We start from the raw sequence: 16,419 nt of genomic DNA, 5'->3' as shown, positions 1-16,419 counted from the left end.
TGAGATATTTATGCCAAAATGACCACTCGACCGAGCAATTTACGTCCAAACACAAATAAGCCACTCAAAAATAAGAAATTTATGCCAAAGGAACCACTCACAATCACCGCCGCTAAGGATTGCTGAGGCCTGAGCTCAAAGCCCAAACGGAGCAAGGTGGCGTGGTTAAGAGACGCCAAGCAAGTGGTTGAGTCCTTGCCTCAAGGTGCTCTCTAAATTTGCTCTGTTGGCTTTCTATTTGTTACAATTCTTTACATGCTTTTCAGTTGCAGTTCACCTGTTTGATGAATTCCTCTATGAAATATGCATTATTTGCTTTTGTGCATGTGTTTTGTTGTGTACATTACTTTGTTTTATGAATGCATAATTGTTTGTAACGAGAAACCCACTAAAAGATTTCGCTATTTATCGGTTAGTGTGCATAACTCCATTCAGATGGGTTGGTTAGTGCTTACTTGCTTAATTGACTTACACTCTGCACTGTTGTGTTGGTCATAGTTGTTTATTGTATGCATAATTGTTTGTAATGAGAAACCCACTTCAAGTTTTGAGCAAGCAATCAATTTGTTGTGCTTAACTCTATTCAGATGGGTTGCTTGCTTGCTTTATGCTCTGCAATGTTGTGTTGGTCAATTTTTTTTTAATTTCTAATATAGTTTAACGGGTTATGATTTTTTATTTTCATTACTCTTATTTTTGTATTGCTCATGCCAATAACTTCATTGAGGCTAATCTCAATATTACAACAACCTCCACAACAACTATTAGTCCATTAGCAATTTTAGTCATATTTAAAGTGATCACTTTTAATCCACAACAACTATATTTGATCATTTCTCTCTAACGGAATGATAATATTGCCAAACTAAAAGTTGACATGTCATCTCTCTATTAGACACGTTAGCAATTAAACCTGATCGCTTTAAGTTTCTTAGTACTAAAAGCGATCACATTAAACTTTGAGGACTAAAATTGTTCATTAGCTAAATTTTAGGGGGTAGGGGCCAACTATGTATTTTGGCCATTTAAAAAATAAAATAAAAATCATAAGTCTTATTCATGTTTTGTTCATGCCAATAAATTCATTAAGGCTACTAATCTCATACATTATAATCTCAAACATGATATATAAAATAAATACCCCTGGTTTGGTTTTTGAAATTGTGTATTTTAGTTACTATTACTAATCCATGAAGTGACCTTTTTCTTGTATTGACTTAATGCCTTGATAAGCTTCAACGGTTTATGGAAATTTAAATGAAAGTTTCTAATCGTAGAATTACTTTAAGGTTAAAATGGAATTTTTATACTTAATTTTCTTTTGGTATTTGATTGATTTATTTACTAATCAGTAACTTGTTTAGTGCATGCTAAAGTTTTAAAAAATATGGTTTTTTCTCTGTTTCATTTTTTCTCTAAATATAATGTTTGATTATTATGGTAATTATTAATATTATGAATACCGTTTTAAAATCTGTTACAATTTGTCCATTGGAACAAGATATTTCGGTACCGGTCTATATATATGCGTGTGTGTTTGTTATAGATCAAAATCATATAAATTATTAACAATCTTAAAATTATAAGTCCATATATCAATTAATATGTTAATCTTTAATCCTCAAATATCACTTTAATAAATTTAACAAATTAACAATTAATTTTTTAGAATATAATAAGATTAATATGGATTAAAAAAAAAACAAAAAACAAAAACAAAAGCCAAAGAGGCATAAGTGAAAAAAAGAAAGAATAACTACATGATAGTTACATGGAGGGAGGAATCTTATTTTATTGTGTTAAATGCTAAAATAAAACCATTGATATTAGGTATTCTATAAAATAAGATAGTAAAATAGAAAAAAAGTAGCTTTTTATGATATCAAATTGCTAAATTTTTGGTACTACCACTACTGATGCTGAGCATTTGTAACAGTGGAGACATATAGTTAAAATGATAAATTTAGCAATGAAATATAACAAAAGTGGCACAAAAATTTAGTGCATTGATGGAGCTATAGTAATATCATTTGGCTGTTGCATTATAGTGCATAGCCAAAAATGACCGTGCATTATAGCTAAGAAGGTAAATTTTTATCTTATGTTATTAAAAGTTATATTATATTATTATATTAGCGGCGGCGGTTGTTGTTTATGGCAGTAGATACTAAATATATTATTTTATTTTGTTGAGTGTTTTGTAAAATAAAGTGGTAAGAGCATCCATACCAGTTCTTTTATAATCTTCTATTATAAAAAAAATCCTTCATGTTGCACATTTTGGTTAAAAAAACTCCCACATTAGTGATTGTAAAACTGTATAAAATTTTGCAAATCCATCCACGAGTTACAGTAACCGTATAAATATACATGGCTATTGTAGCTCGTTCATTCAATATTTTATTGTTTTCCCATTCGCTCTTTTCTCTCTCTCTCTCTCTCTTGTCCGTGCTCAACAAACACATCCACACAGATAAATCAACAAAGATACACTTGCTAAAAAAAAAAAAACACACACACACACAGACAAAGACAGATTAGTGCCTGATTGGAAAGATCAGTGCTTAACGGTGGAACAATAGGTGTTTGTGGGTCTTGCTTGATTGAAGCTCGTGGGTCTTGCCTGATCAGAGCTAAGGAGATCTCGGATTTGATCGGTGCTTGTGGATCGGAGCTAGGGAGAGACCGAGACCACCATGAACGCCACGTTCCACATGATGTCCAAAGCCACCACGGGCTTCGAGTACCCCCAGTTGGCCCTGCGCTCTTCTTGCTACTGCGCCGCCGTCTCCCGCACCAGCATGGATGGGTTGCAACGCCCCGTGGCGCGGCCCAGGAGCAAGGCCAGAGTGGTGGATCGTGGGTCGCGGTGTCGGAGCTGCCTTGTTGTGGGTCTGATCTGGTCGGATCTGGTTGTGATCGAGAGAGTTGATCTTTTGGTCGGATCTGGTCGTGATCGAGATAGTTGATCTTTTGGTCGGATCTGATCATGATCGAGAGAGTTGATTTGAGAAGAAATGGGTAGAGAGATGGGTAGAGAGTGAGAGCAAAAAATTAGAAAAATGGGGAAGAGAGAGAGCGCGCGTATTAAAGGGGGAAGTAATAAAAAATTTGATAAAATTGATTATTTAATTAAAAGAGGTGGTAGAATAAATAAACTGATGTGAGTATTTTGTAAAATTAGATGTGTAAAATAGAAAAAGTAGATTTTTAATCTAAAAATAGATACAATAGAGAGTAAATTTTTTAAATTTTAGCATTCCATTTAAATGCTAGGCAGCTAGTCACGTGAAGGCTCATCTAAAATAACACAGAATCGGTTGAAACTTCAAAGGGCAGAGTGAGACAACACAAACATTAAGAAAGATGGAGGCGGCGACCAGCTGTGATGGGTGGGCACCTTCAGTGAACGCCTGAGCGCCGCGGTGGTGACTGCTGCGACCAGATTGATTGATTCATGCCAGACGCCCAGCCCCGTTCAACTTGAAAAGCTAAGCGCATATTGATGTAGGAGTTTGGTTTGTGAACTCTGTGCATGTTGCATAAGCGTATATTGATGTTGTTTATTAGCATAAATTTTATGTACAGGCTATAATATATGAATGCATTTTGTTTGACCTGCTGGGTTTCTATTTATTAGCAATTTTAAATAAAATTTGCTCCGTTGGCTTTCTATTTGCTACAATGCTTTACATGCTTTTCAGTTGCAGTTCACCTGTTTGGTGAAATTCCTCTATGAAATATGCATTATAATGTGCTTTTGTGCATGTGTTTTGTTGTGTATGTTACTTTGTTTTATAAATGCATAATTGTTTGTAACGAGAAACCCACTTAAAGCTTTCACTTTAGTGTGCATAACTCCATTCAGATGGGCTGGTTAGTGCTTACTTGCTTAATTTTTTTATGTGATTGCTAGTGTTATTATGGAAACCGGGGACAGAGCTGAGCTTCAAGGTTTTCTGAAAGTTCTTCCTCCTGTAGACTTCTGCTGTGTCTATGGGTCAGCTCTACATCCAAATAATCGTGAAAAGGTTTCATTTTATTTATTTATTGTTCTTTTTCCCTTATTAATATTACACTTTACAAGTTTAAGCATTTTTTTAAATAAAAATTTTGCTTTGAAATTGAATAATGGCATTGTAGTCAACTATGGTAGATTACATTCTTGGTGTATCAAATCCCGAGCAATGGCATTCTCAGGTAGGTTTTGAATTGATCCCTTTTTTGAAATTCCCATGTGGAGAATGTTATAAATTCTGATAGGAATTTAATTTTGCTCATTTTGCAACCAAGAATCTAAAAATGAACAAAAATCACTATGCTTCATGGATGGCACACCTTGGTGGGGCAAAACTGGTATGGCTCTCTCTTTCTTGTTTTCCAAAAAAATCAATATGCCTCATTTTGTTCGTGTCTTGTTTTGTTTTTGTTATATCTGATGCTATATATTTCTTCGATGCGTAAGATTACTGAAATTGCAGATGAAATTGGGGTAGGGGTCCACTTTAATCCTTTTGTTACTTGGAATGATAAGGTATGAACATTTGATGCTTAAGCTCATCAGCTGTGTCTGTGACTTTGTGTGAACTTTTACTCCACAAGTTAGAATTTTATGTTGCATTAATATTTTGTTCTATGTCCTGATTTGGCATGTAATGTTCACATTTATAAATTCCAACAGATGTTCAAATATGGGGTTGTTCGGATGCATGATTTGGTTCAAGACGTACTGAATTGGGAGAGGTTCTACTTGAGTGGTCGTTTACAAAAACCAGTATGTCCTCCCTATTAGTGCTTTAAGAACATTTATTCTTATGTGTCTACACTTCTTCGCCTGGGAAGAGTACCAAAAAGAAAAAAAAAAATATTGCCGAAAGGAAATTTTCTACCAAATGTTTTTATGATGTGTCTGTATATTGTATCCATTTCTGCTACCATTGTGCCAATGCATGTTATCTACTTTTCTTTGAGAACAGATCAAAAAATGTGATCTCAATTTTATCAGAAGAAGTAAGAACGATTTGTTAAGGGTCTAGTGTTTGAGAGTTCTTTTGCACTGATCATGCTTTTTCCTTTTCATTGGATAATTAATTCCAGTCATTATATGCCATATTTTGAGAACACAACACAAAATGCGAAATTAATTTTTTCTGAACCAAGAATAAATTGTAATAGTTTCAGTATCTGAGAATTTTTTTGCACCGATCATGCTTGTTCTTTTTCATTGAATACTTCATTAGTTTGTTTTTACTACAAGCCCTTTTTAGTAAAAATAATTTTACTTGCTAGCAAATTGATTGTTAACTTTACAAACTTTGCAGAACTGTTTGAGTTGCTATATTTTCTTATGAAAGTCCTTGCAAAACCCTGCCCTCCCTTGGCTAGGATTACATCAAATAGATCCACTTCTACCGATAAGAAATTTCTTTTTGCCACTGCTGCAGCAATACCCCATGCCCTGGTATAGTGCGGTTGCTTGAAAGAGGTTTTCTCTTACTCAACAAATCATTGTAAGGCCCAGAACACTGGTCTTCCTCTTCATAGATCACTAATATTCTTATTCACATTATTCTTAGAAAATTGAGGCTGACTACTGGTCAAGTAATATGGACTAATAAGTGGATGACGGGCAATGGATGTATGGTCTTGCCTTGGACAAACTTAATGTATTAAAAAAGTAATGAATTGAAATTAAAGTTTCATATAGGGTTGGTCCACCTGTTGAAATTTTTTGGTGCATTCATATGTCATAGTGGGCCAAAAACAATTATGGTTTTGATGTTTCAGTCATTTGTTTCCAACTTTTAACAAATAAAATTTAAGAAAATAATATGAGCTTTTATCTAATCAGGTTTTTAAAACACTGAAATATTGAGACAATGTGGTTTTCTGTTTCTAACACTAATCTTCACAATGTTCTAAATGAACTTCATTGTGATTTTTGGCAGAGACATGAAATGACAATTATATGTTTAATCAAATCTGCCTAGTGATTGTGAATTTTGGACAGTAAGAAGTGTGGGGGAGTTAATTACTTCTCAAACCATACCTAACGCTGCTTTAAATTTAAATGCTTATCTTAAAAAGTCATGGTGAAAATCAATGAATATTTATCCATTGCTTTATAATTTTCAAGGTTTTCTAGTAACCAATAGGAAAGGCAAATCAATGCATTATGCTATGTTTGGGAGTTTGTAAAGAAAAGGAATGGAATAGAAAGGAATGGGTATTTTTTTTGCTCCTCCCCCTTTCTCTTATGCATTTAGAGTTTATAACAGTGGAGATGGAAAGCAAAAATATATTATTTTACATAAAATATGAAAATGTATAGATATTGACTAATTTATTGTTTATAGTATGATCAAATTAGTTGGATTGTTTGTTCTTCTGCTTATTTACTGTAATGTTTCTGCTACTCAAACTTTGCTTGCTAATAGCTATCTCAAACCTTCTCTGCTTTGTGTTTTCCTGTATTTGTGACTTGTGACCATTAACATGGTCACTTCTTCGTTTTTCTTTGTTACTTAATCTCAATTCTCAAGGAAGTTTCAAAATTTTCATACAGGTTCAGATACTTGTGGATAATCTGGATATAGAAAATGTAAACTCTGCTAATTTGAGGGCTGCAATTTCTGCGGCCCTCCTCCTTTTGCCACCGAAATTCACTGAGGTTTGCTTTATTCTCTAATACAGCAATGCTTGATCATTGTTAGAATTATTAGATTAATTAGATTCACTAGTAATTATATGTTCATGCAGGAAGATCTGTATGCCAAAATATGCAGCCTCTCATATATGGGTGATTTGCGTATGCTTTTTGCAGAGGACAGAAATAAGGTAAAGCTTGACAGCTCAAATCTCTATAGGGAAATGACTTTGAGCCTTTTATGTCATTAACACACTTAATAGTAATGCTTGCCTGGTACATACACTTTGTACATAAACTGATGGATCTATTGAAATTAATTTAATTATATGTTGCTCTGATTTGTAAGACATATTTAGCAATTAGCAATTGGCTAAATTTATGGACTACAATTTGCAATTAGCTCTGCCCCAATATGGCATATACAACCAAGATTTGCCTGTGGAAGGCATATTACTCAAATCTAATTACTGGAAGATTTCTTAAGCTCTAGTAGTTTATCTCCACTTCATTACATGATTTGCTGTTGCAACTGCTTATTGGATGTCCTTTTTATTCTCTATTTTTATATTGGAGATATTACTGAAAGTTACATCTGTTATGACATTTCATTGACGAAAGAGGACCAATTGCTGAACATATATTGCTTTTACAAAAGTTCAATTGTTCTTTCATATAACCTTCCCCAGGTGAAGAAGATTGTACAAGGGCAGTTTGATTTATTCCAGTTAAAGTATAAGCCATTTCTTGAAGAGTATGAGGCTAAAGAGTTTCTGAGACTTGCATCATCTGGAAGTCACCAAAAAAATATTTCTCAGGTTTGTTTAGATCCTCGAGCTCTCAAATCAAAGCTGATTCAATATGTCTTCAGTTTCTATGTTCTATTCTAGAAAGACCTCAACTTTCTAGCCAATGAACTGTTGCTCAAATGGTGAAAGACCGCAACATTCTAACCTCATCTTCTGTTAGTGAATCAAATATGTACGTGGCCTTAAACTAATCCATGAAGAATACTTGTATAGGTTAGCATAAAAATTTCTACTTCCTTTATTTGATGTAGTCATCATCAGGCAAGCAATACTGATTTAAGAATTAGTTGAATATTTGTTTAGATTACATTTACTTTAAATAAATAAATCAGGTTTTTCTTTCTGCAAGGCAAGCAATACTGACATAAGAATCAGTTGAATATGTGTTTAGATACCATTTACTTTAATATTTAAATCAGGTTTTTTCATTCTGCAAAGCTCATACTATTGGAACTATGATACTTGGAGTTTATGATTTTTCTGCCTTTCATCTTCTCTATGAAGCAGTTTAAATTTGAGCAGATGGTAAAATCTGTACTTCCTTGTATAAAGTTCGGGTTGTCAGAAACTGCTTGATGGCATACTTAATGATTTATTACTATTTACTAGTTTTGAGCTTCTGGAAGATGCTTATTTTTTCTGAAAGTCTTGATATTTTTTTTTCTTCAGCTCAATGTCAAATTCCTAAAGTAAATGTCTTGTTCTTCTAGAATTCATTTATCATTAGGATTTTCGTTTAATAAAAAGCAAAAGATAAAAAATTTATCAAGACATTGTTATTTCCAAGTTGGTTCCAAAGTTTAAATAAACATTGTGTATTTGAACTATCTCCTCTTTTGAATAAAATTATTTTTACTTATAAAAAAGAAATCAAAATACTTTTTTACCTCTTATAACAGGATTGTGGCTTATCAGTAGCTCGCTCTCTTGTTAATTCTCTTCCTCCAATGGTCAGAAGCCAAATGGGAATGAAGCTAGGAGAGAAGAAGAAGCTTACTGAATCTGGTATGAACTTCAACTTGTCTGTTGTGTTTTTACTAGACATCTGCACCCATCCCAACTTTGTGCACTCAATTGTAGTTGGAAAAACTTGATTTTGACAATTCATTTTGAAGCGTACTTCTGGATGTCCGGTGACAGGCAATTGTATCACCATGCTAGACTTAATTAGACAATAGTTTTAACTAATGCCAATGTTGAATTGATAGTAACATTTTTTTAACAATAAACTTGAAGGTCGAATCATAAGTGAGGTTTTGATTGGCTCAAGAGAAGAGGCTGCAAAATGCATGCAAAAGGTTCTGAGGCGAACAGTCATGGTTTCAAGTACAAGGCAGGCTGTCTCCAGTCTACTGACAGTTGGTGCTGTTACTGCTGTTAGATATCTTTCTAACAAAATGTGCAAGGCTTGGAAATCCTGGAGATGATACTTTATACCCATTTTTATTTTTTTAAAACACAGTTTGCAACAATGTACTAGTTTAGGCTAAACCTGAGTTACACTCAAACCTAATCCTTTGGGTCCCTGGGCTTGACATGAGAGTTATGATGAAGGATGACGTTTTGGTCACTGTCAGCCTGAGATCATACACCAACACTCCACATGGTCTCGCTTGGATTGCTGATCAACTTGTTTGCAAAATAAGAGGTCTATAAATGTTATACGAATCCTGAGATTGGATAACAAGAATATTTTCTGGTTGGTGGAAAAAGCAAGTTTTGTATTGACATTTATGGTATTTGAATTTTCTCCAAAATCAATCAAGGAAGTAATAATTCAGTTTTGTCATTGTTAAATGATGCTTTCTTTGTTTGTATTTCACTCTGTTCACTGACAGAGTCACCTTGACATTTTCTTTTTCTACTAACACCACCAACTCTTTTTATTCTTGTCATTATACCATAGAGCATTGAAATAAAGGTTTGCTAGGTTGATTTGTTTGGATGCAAAGATGTATTCACAAGCAGGGAAGCTGTTCTTATTGGAGAAGCGCATGACTTTGATCTGCATAGTTTCATACAAATAGAATCATTCAAACAAATAAAATCATCTTTGAATTTTACTGGGTTAAATCTTTGCAAGGGCCCCATTCTGATGTTACCCAAACCCACCCCCCCCCCCCCCGGCGGTCTTCGCTCTTGAGCCTTGACTTATCAACAAGCAAGTGGGTGTCCGCAGCAGAGTTTTCTTGTGATGGATAAGGCTTTCTTGGTTATGAATAGCGTGAGAGCCCCACACGCAACAGGTCACAAATGTTACCTTTTATGTTATCTCTTTTTATGTGGGGGACCTTTTGATCAATTGATTATTCTAGTCTAATAAGAGATACTTAAACTCCAATACCCATTAGGGGTTTGTGCCTGCTTCATATTTTAAATTTGACTCCCCTGTTGCTTTCTACTTGATTTGAGGAGAAACAGATCGAATCTTTGTATCCTCTTATCGAAAGGACAAGTTTTTTCCAAAAGATGCGCATCTTATGTGCTGACTCTTTGTCTCAACCCTTTAACTTCAGTACCCACCACAATATAGAAAACAAGATGTCAGGACTCAGGATCCTCAATTTCAACTCTACCATTCCACGTGGGGCAGCACAACCTTGGATTCATCATCAATTATTGAAGAAAGAGCTATAGCAGAGTTCTTTCCTCGCAAATAAAACCACACTTGGTGAGACATTAATTGAAAGCTTATATAATAGCACCAACCCTACACTTTAGTATTGGTAAACAATATAGGGCAAACATTAAATTGGGTTCCATGGGAGAAGTGGGTGATAATGTTCAACCTAGAAGTTATTGGAGATGGAAAAAACAGGATTTCTTCCCAGAAGAATCCTTCCAAAACTGGGGCACCTATAGATTTGCACTATCACAAGCACATCATCGATTCAAGGACCGTCTCATCAGCCGATCAAATGATGCCGAGGAGATTGAAGAGCTTCGAAAACAAAGCGAAAATGATATGAAACGATGTCTTACTTGGTGGGATCTCACCTGGTTTGGATTTGGCTCAGTCATTGGAGCTGGCATCTTTGTGCTTACTGGCCAAGAGGCTCATGACCATGCTGGACCAGCAATTGTTTTGTCCTATGTTGCTTCCGGTGTTTCAGCAATGTTGTCTGTTTTTTGCTACACTGAATTTGCAGTTGAAATTCCAGTAGCAGGAGGGTCATTTGCATACTTAAGGATTGAATTAGGTGACTTCGCAGCTTTCATAACAGCTGGAAACATACTTCTTGAAAGCATTGTTGGAACTGCAGCTGTTGCTAGATCATGGACTTCTTACTTCGCCACTCTACTAAATCGCCAACCTGAATCATTGCGCATTCACACGAGCCTCACCGATGGTTATAATCTCCTGGACCCAATTGCTGTTGCTGTTTTGGCAATTTCTGCAACAATTGCAATGATCAGCACAAGGAAAACCTCTTACTTCAATTGGATAGCATCTGCAATTAACACTGTAGTAATTGTATTTGTGATAGTTGCAGGATTTGCTCATGCTAAAACCTCTAATTTGACACCCTTTTTGCCTTTTGGAGCTAAAGGAATTTTTCAAGCTGCTGCAATTGTCTACTTTGCTTATGGTGGTTTTGACAATATCGCTACCATGGCTGAAGAAACCAAAGATCCAGCCAGAGACATACCACTTGGATTGCTTGGATCAATGTCAATCATCACAGTGATATATTGCTTGATGGCACTTGCATTAGCTATGATGCAGAAATACACAGACATAGACCGGAATGCAGCATACTCTGTAGCATTTCAGAGTGTGGGAATGAAATGGGCTAAGTACTTGGTAGCTCTTGGTGCTCTAAAGGGAATGACCACTGTTCTTTTGGTAGGAGCATTAGGACAGCCACGATATGTTACTCACATTGCAAGAGCACACATGATTCCGCCATGGTTTGCTCTTGTCCATCCAAAGACAGGAACTCCGATAAATGCTACATTATTGATTACCATTTTAGCTGCTTGTATTGCTCTCTTTTCAAGTTTGGATGTCTTGGCAGGCCTGTTATCTGTAAGCACACTCTTTGTCTTTATGATGATGGCTGTTGCACTTCTTGTGAGGAGATATTATGTCAAAGAAATCACTTCGAAAGTTAACCTTATAAAGCTAGTTATCTTCATACTAATGATTATTGCTTCCTCAATGGCAACTGCAGCTTATTGGGGACTAACGCCTAATGGTTGGGTTGGATACACCATTACTGTTCCTATTTGGTTCTTGGGTACTGCAGGAATTTCATTGTTTGTGCCTCAACAAAGGACTCCAAAAGTTTGGGGGGTTCCACTTGTTCCTTGGTTTCCATCATTGTCAATTGCAGCAAATCTCTTTCTCATGGGATCTTTGGGTTCTAAGTCATTTATCAGGTTCGGAATATGTAGCATTGTAATGCTACTATACTATGTATTCTTTGGTCTCCATGCAACTTATGATATGGCCCATCAGCAAGATAAGCTGAAATCTATGAAAGTTGATGATGATAACATCAAGCAAAATGTAGGGCCTTAAGATCATTGTACTTTACCTTTCAGTTTGTCAATCCCCAATAAGATTTCCTTCCTACTTGTGTTCCATATTAGGATGCTACAAGTGTCTGAAATTGGTAATCTGAAGTCCAGATAGAGTTATTCCCAATGTAAAAATGTTTAAACAAATATATCTACATAGCAATACACTGAAAGGAAGAAGCATTACTAATGAATATCAAAGTCACTCAAGTTTATTCTATACATGAATATTTGTGGTTTATTGATTAAAATAAAATGAATTACATAATATCTATGCAGAAAATTTCTGATTAGGCCTACTGCTCCTGATTAGCATCCTTGAATTAGTAGAGAGGCTAAGGTTAGTCCTATGCTTAATTTTACTTTCTATAAAATGTCTCTCTTTTTAATTGCTTACAATTTTCATCATCTAGAGCTGTCTATTTTATCCAGTTGGAGTGCATATTCTTTTTCCCCCCATGAATAAGTGAGATCAAAGAAAAAATATCACAGCTCAACATCCTTTGCAACCTAATAAAATTCAGGGGAACCTTAATTAGAAACGGACCCCTAAACAAATTACCTCTAAGCCTAAACCTCCCCTAGAATTTGAGCCCTCCAAGCTCCAACAACAACCGACTTCTTAGAATCTTTTCTTCACTTTGTATAGGAGTCTATACATTAAGTGACCAACGGTAAGTCACCAAGGCCTCATGGATTTGGGGTGTAGCTTCTCCTAAGATTTCTAGCACCAATCACTCAAACGATATCACTTGGAAGGTAATATGGATTGCTTGGAAAATCTTCTCTCAAGATATGAACATAGTGAGAGGGAAAGTGAAAAGAAAACAATGGATTCTCTTACGGAATGAATGAGTTTTCTCTCTCTTAAAGGAACAATGATCTTCTTGCTCTCCTGAATCTCAACCTACTCTCCTATGGTTTTCTCACTCTTATGGTCCAGATTGGAATGGGTTAGGATGGGTACAGAATGAGCTGGCTGAAGAAACACCACATATTTGTTGATTCTTCAACTTTGGAGGCATGATTTATCTTGTTTTAGCTGTTTTGACTCCTTTGTGGAGTCTCTAAAATGTCGGAGACGTTTTAGTGTAAGGGCCTAATTGCTAGAATAAACTCCAAATTCCTCTTGGATTCTTAAATGTGTGATTAAATTGAGAGACTGAAACCCAAAATTCCAGTCTTTAATAAATAGCAGCCAGTGGTACATCACAAGTCAAAGTGCAAAGCAACAAAGAGATAGAAAATATGCGTAGTACACTAGTTTTGAAATAGCTTCACTTACAACAAAAAAGGAATTTGAGAAAGGTGGTGAGTTAGAGAAAAAAGACTCCTTGATACCGCTATTTTCATCCTTAGGCCTCAAAATTGTGTTTCTCCTTCATGGTAGTACAAGATTTTAGAGGCAAAACATGGCTCTTTTGTTTTTGATCTGATTGGGGCGTCGTAAATCTAGCTTAGGATGTCCTTAGGGACTGGTTTTGGTATATGGAATGAACCTATTGACCCCTATGTTGTTAAACAAGTGCAAAATCTTAGATATACTTTAGCTTACGTAAATGGAGGAGTTGCTTTAGTCATGGATGAGGAAACTCATTGAGAAAATTTGAATTGGCTACACATTCCCAGCTAATTCAAGTATTCTCAACCCCTAAGGGTGTTGCCCTTTGTGGCAGAACGCATCAAAAGTTGGCCAAGGAGCTAGCTTAGTTTTAGGGGTCTAAAATAGGGTATTTGAAACTTCTGTCACGTATAACAAGAACTATAGGTCCCTATTTGGGTGAAAATTTCGAATACTTTACCATTTACATGAGCTTTAGGTGCTGTAAGTGTCCCTAACTTATTTAGTAGCACGCATAGCTTAGACTCATGCAAAAGGTTCAAAAAGAATCAATTCATCCCTCCAAATATCAGTCTCTCAAATTCCCCTTATTAGTTATGTTACCTTGGCTTAGATCATAATACAAAGAAAAAGATAAATTATAATATATGAATTGGGCCCACATAAAAATTGAGCTTGGCCGAATCAAGCTTGTAGAAAATCTGGGGCGAAAACAACCGCGGACAATCATGACTAATGAGGAAAACAAGCGGTCTAAAGGGAAGAAAAATCAAAAGGAAAGACTTTTCTTTCTAAAGTAGCATACCCTCCCGAGTGTTGAAGTGAGCTAGCTGGTCTTATTCAAAGATGAGGGCTATACACAAGAACACGTGAGAGAAGATAAAGAAAGTCTGTCTGGATTTTGACTTTGAGGATTTCCGGCAAATGGCACTATAATCTAGTCAGGGGCGGACCTACCAAGAAGGGTGGGGCCATGGCCCCTCAAACTTTTTCAATTTTATAAAATTACCCTTAAATTTTTCTAGAATTTTCAAGAAATATATGGGGAGCTCCCTCAAACTTTTCAAATATTAGATTTTTTCCTCTGAAATTTATCTAAAACTTTCTAAAGAAATATGGTTAGCCCCTCATACCCTTCATATTTCTTGTAGACACTATTAAATTGGTTCAAATTTATATTTGTTATCATTTTGGCTCCATTCATAAAATTCTAGTTCCGCCCTTGAATTTAGTGCATATATACCGGTACAAAGTAGCATTTGTTTATCAACTTAGGCATATACACATTTCTCAAAAAAAAAAAAGAATATGAAAAAAAGGGCATACGCTGCTTTAGGTAGAGACCTCAGAAAACGAAGCAATGACAATTTTAACTAGTCCAAACTTCTACATTACATGATTTCGTGTGCAATTTATATGTTTAAGCCAAAGCAAGCAACAAAATGCAGAAGAAACAAATCAAAACACACGAAAACACGTAATCAATAGAGAAACTAAGAAATCATGATAACAAAGGAAGAAGGCAAAGATTATGGCATCGAAACATTGCCTCCCTTCCTAACTACTTGTTTTATTCTCAACTGACTGGTCGCTAGCTCAATCACTATTGCAACTCGGTGTGCAAGTCGAAATGGGATATGGGGTTGAATCTAGCAAAGCTCAAAGAAATTATCAGTAATTAAAAAAAAAAAATGATGAATGGAAATTAAAGGAAGGAATTATGTGAGTGAGAGGTTTCTTGTTGTACCTTAGGTTGACTAGAGATATTGAATTAGTTAAACAGTGTGTTATCTGGATATGTACAAAGTCCCACGTTAAGCAAATATTAAATGGATTTGGGCTTTATAACTAGCCTCAATTGAGTCTAAATTAAACAAAGAGTTTTTTTTGGGTATAGCATAGATGTTGTTAGAATTTTTTCTTAAGCCATTTCAAATGATATTATCATATTAACTAAGAGTTATTTTAGGACTACAACCTTTATCACATTTTTAAAATTATTTTATATGATATATTGTAATCGACTGTATGTCACTTTTATATAAACTCATTAATTTTTATTCGACCGCTTACAGTAATGTCGAGATTGTAACAAAGTTGTTGTATTAAATGTTGTAGTCCTAGATTTTTCACATACTGTGCACCAATCATAGCTGTGGGTGGGCCATACGGGCCACTAGGCATGAGTCAAGATGTGTTGTGGCCTGGTTCCATTTTCGACCTCTAACCCAAAACGCTAGCCACCACTAGAACATTCATAGCCTTGGTTTTCCCTCAACAGACTTCAGTTTTTTTTTTTTTTTTTTTTTTAAATGAAAAATTCACTATAGAAATTTTGTTCTGTAGTAGTATAATTTAGAGAAAAAATCACTCAAAAAGATTAAAATATGAATGAGCAAAGCCCGCCACAAAATTGTATTTGCACATATCAAAGTGAAACTTTAAAACACAACATCTCATTGCATTTTACATACACAATTTGCCAGAGTCACCGAGTAAACTGTTTCTTTCCACGTTCACAAAGGACCAGCACCATCTCCATGACCTCCCATCCCATGACATGTAGGTGTGTATCGTGTAAGTACCACAAAAAACCTTCTACTATTTTAAAATAAGAATCTACTTTTTTTTAAAAAAATTAATTAATTAACCACAGTTCAAAACAACTACGTCAAATTTTCTATTCTAAATTTGATTTTATTTAAATATTATTTATTTATTTATTATTTCTCCAAAAATAGATAAGTAATAGGAAAGTTGATGGGGTGTTTATTGAGTTTCCTTCCAAAATTGTCCTCGTACAGGGAGACCAATGCAGTTGCTATGAGATTTTTATTTTTATTTTTAATAAGACTTAGGTATAGTACTTAGGTACTGTTCTTAAGCAGCCATATGACTGAATCTTAAGAGGATAACCTAAGGAATAACTACTATATCTAAGTTTTATTTTTTATTTATTTTATAATATCATAAGGTGGATTATCGAGACTATTTTTTTTATTTGACAGATTGTTTTCTCTGTTTTGGAGAATATTTTTACATACCACATGCAGTGAACTCTAGGTTAAGGTTTTACTGATATTGTGCAAATATGGGCG

At 35.0% G+C, this 16,419-nt stretch overlaps 2 protein-coding genes across 4 annotated transcripts; both read left to right on the top strand.

The window, feature by feature from the left end:
* Nucleotides 1-74: 74 nt before the first annotated feature.
* Nucleotides 75-9,252, top strand: LOC142643282 (uncharacterized). 3 transcript variants are annotated; one of them, XM_075817829.1, is made up of 11 exons: nt 75-205; nt 3,917-4,031; nt 4,144-4,200; nt 4,294-4,356; nt 4,466-4,534; nt 4,682-4,774; nt 6,566-6,670; nt 6,760-6,837; nt 7,336-7,464; nt 8,355-8,460; nt 8,692-9,252. In XM_075817829.1, the coding sequence occupies exons 2-11, from the start codon at nt 3,924-3,926 to the stop codon at nt 8,880-8,882; spliced, it is 999 nt and encodes a 332-aa protein (XP_075673944.1). In that variant the 5' UTR covers nt 75-205; nt 3,917-3,923; the 3' UTR covers nt 8,883-9,252. The 3 variants fall into 3 exon arrangements, with proteins under 3 accessions (XP_075673944.1, XP_075673945.1, XP_075673943.1); XM_075817830.1 differs by lacking the exon at nt 75-205 and adding an exon at nt 3,299-3,507 and having other exon boundaries at nt 4,482-4,534; XM_075817828.1 differs by lacking the exon at nt 75-205 and adding an exon at nt 3,299-3,507.
* A 354-nt stretch (nt 9,253-9,606) lies between these two features.
* On the top strand, nt 9,607-12,034 carry LOC142643280 (cationic amino acid transporter 5). The gene has a single exon (XM_075817827.1). The coding sequence runs from the start codon at nt 10,217-10,219 to the stop codon at nt 11,978-11,980; it is 1,764 nt and encodes a 587-aa protein (XP_075673942.1). The 5' UTR covers nt 9,607-10,216; the 3' UTR covers nt 11,981-12,034.
* Nucleotides 12,035-16,419: the final 4,385 nt, after the last annotated feature.

Source organism: Castanea sativa, chromosome 7 (genome assembly GCF_040712315.1).
Source record: "Castanea sativa cultivar Marrone di Chiusa Pesio chromosome 7, ASM4071231v1".
In the NCBI taxonomy this organism is placed as follows: Eukaryota; Viridiplantae; Streptophyta; class Magnoliopsida; order Fagales; family Fagaceae; genus Castanea; species Castanea sativa.
This window is presented reverse-complemented; position numbering and strand designations above follow the sequence as displayed.

Excerpts from the sequence above, each read along its gene's own strand:
- LOC142643282 (XM_075817829.1), top strand. The coding sequence starts at position 3,924 with ATGGAAACCGGGGACAGAGCTGAGCTTCAAGGTTTTCTGAAAGTTCTT. Across the intron at positions 6,838-7,335 it reads TTGCAGAGGACAGAAATAAG|GTGAAGAAGATTGTACAAGG; the intron begins GTAAAGCTTGAC and ends AACCTTCCCCAG. Across the intron at positions 7,465-8,354 it reads ACCAAAAAAATATTTCTCAG|GATTGTGGCTTATCAGTAGC; the intron begins GTTTGTTTAGAT and ends CTCTTATAACAG.
- LOC142643280 (XM_075817827.1), top strand. The coding sequence starts at position 10,217 with ATGGGAGAAGTGGGTGATAATGTTCAACCTAGAAGTTATTGGAGATGG.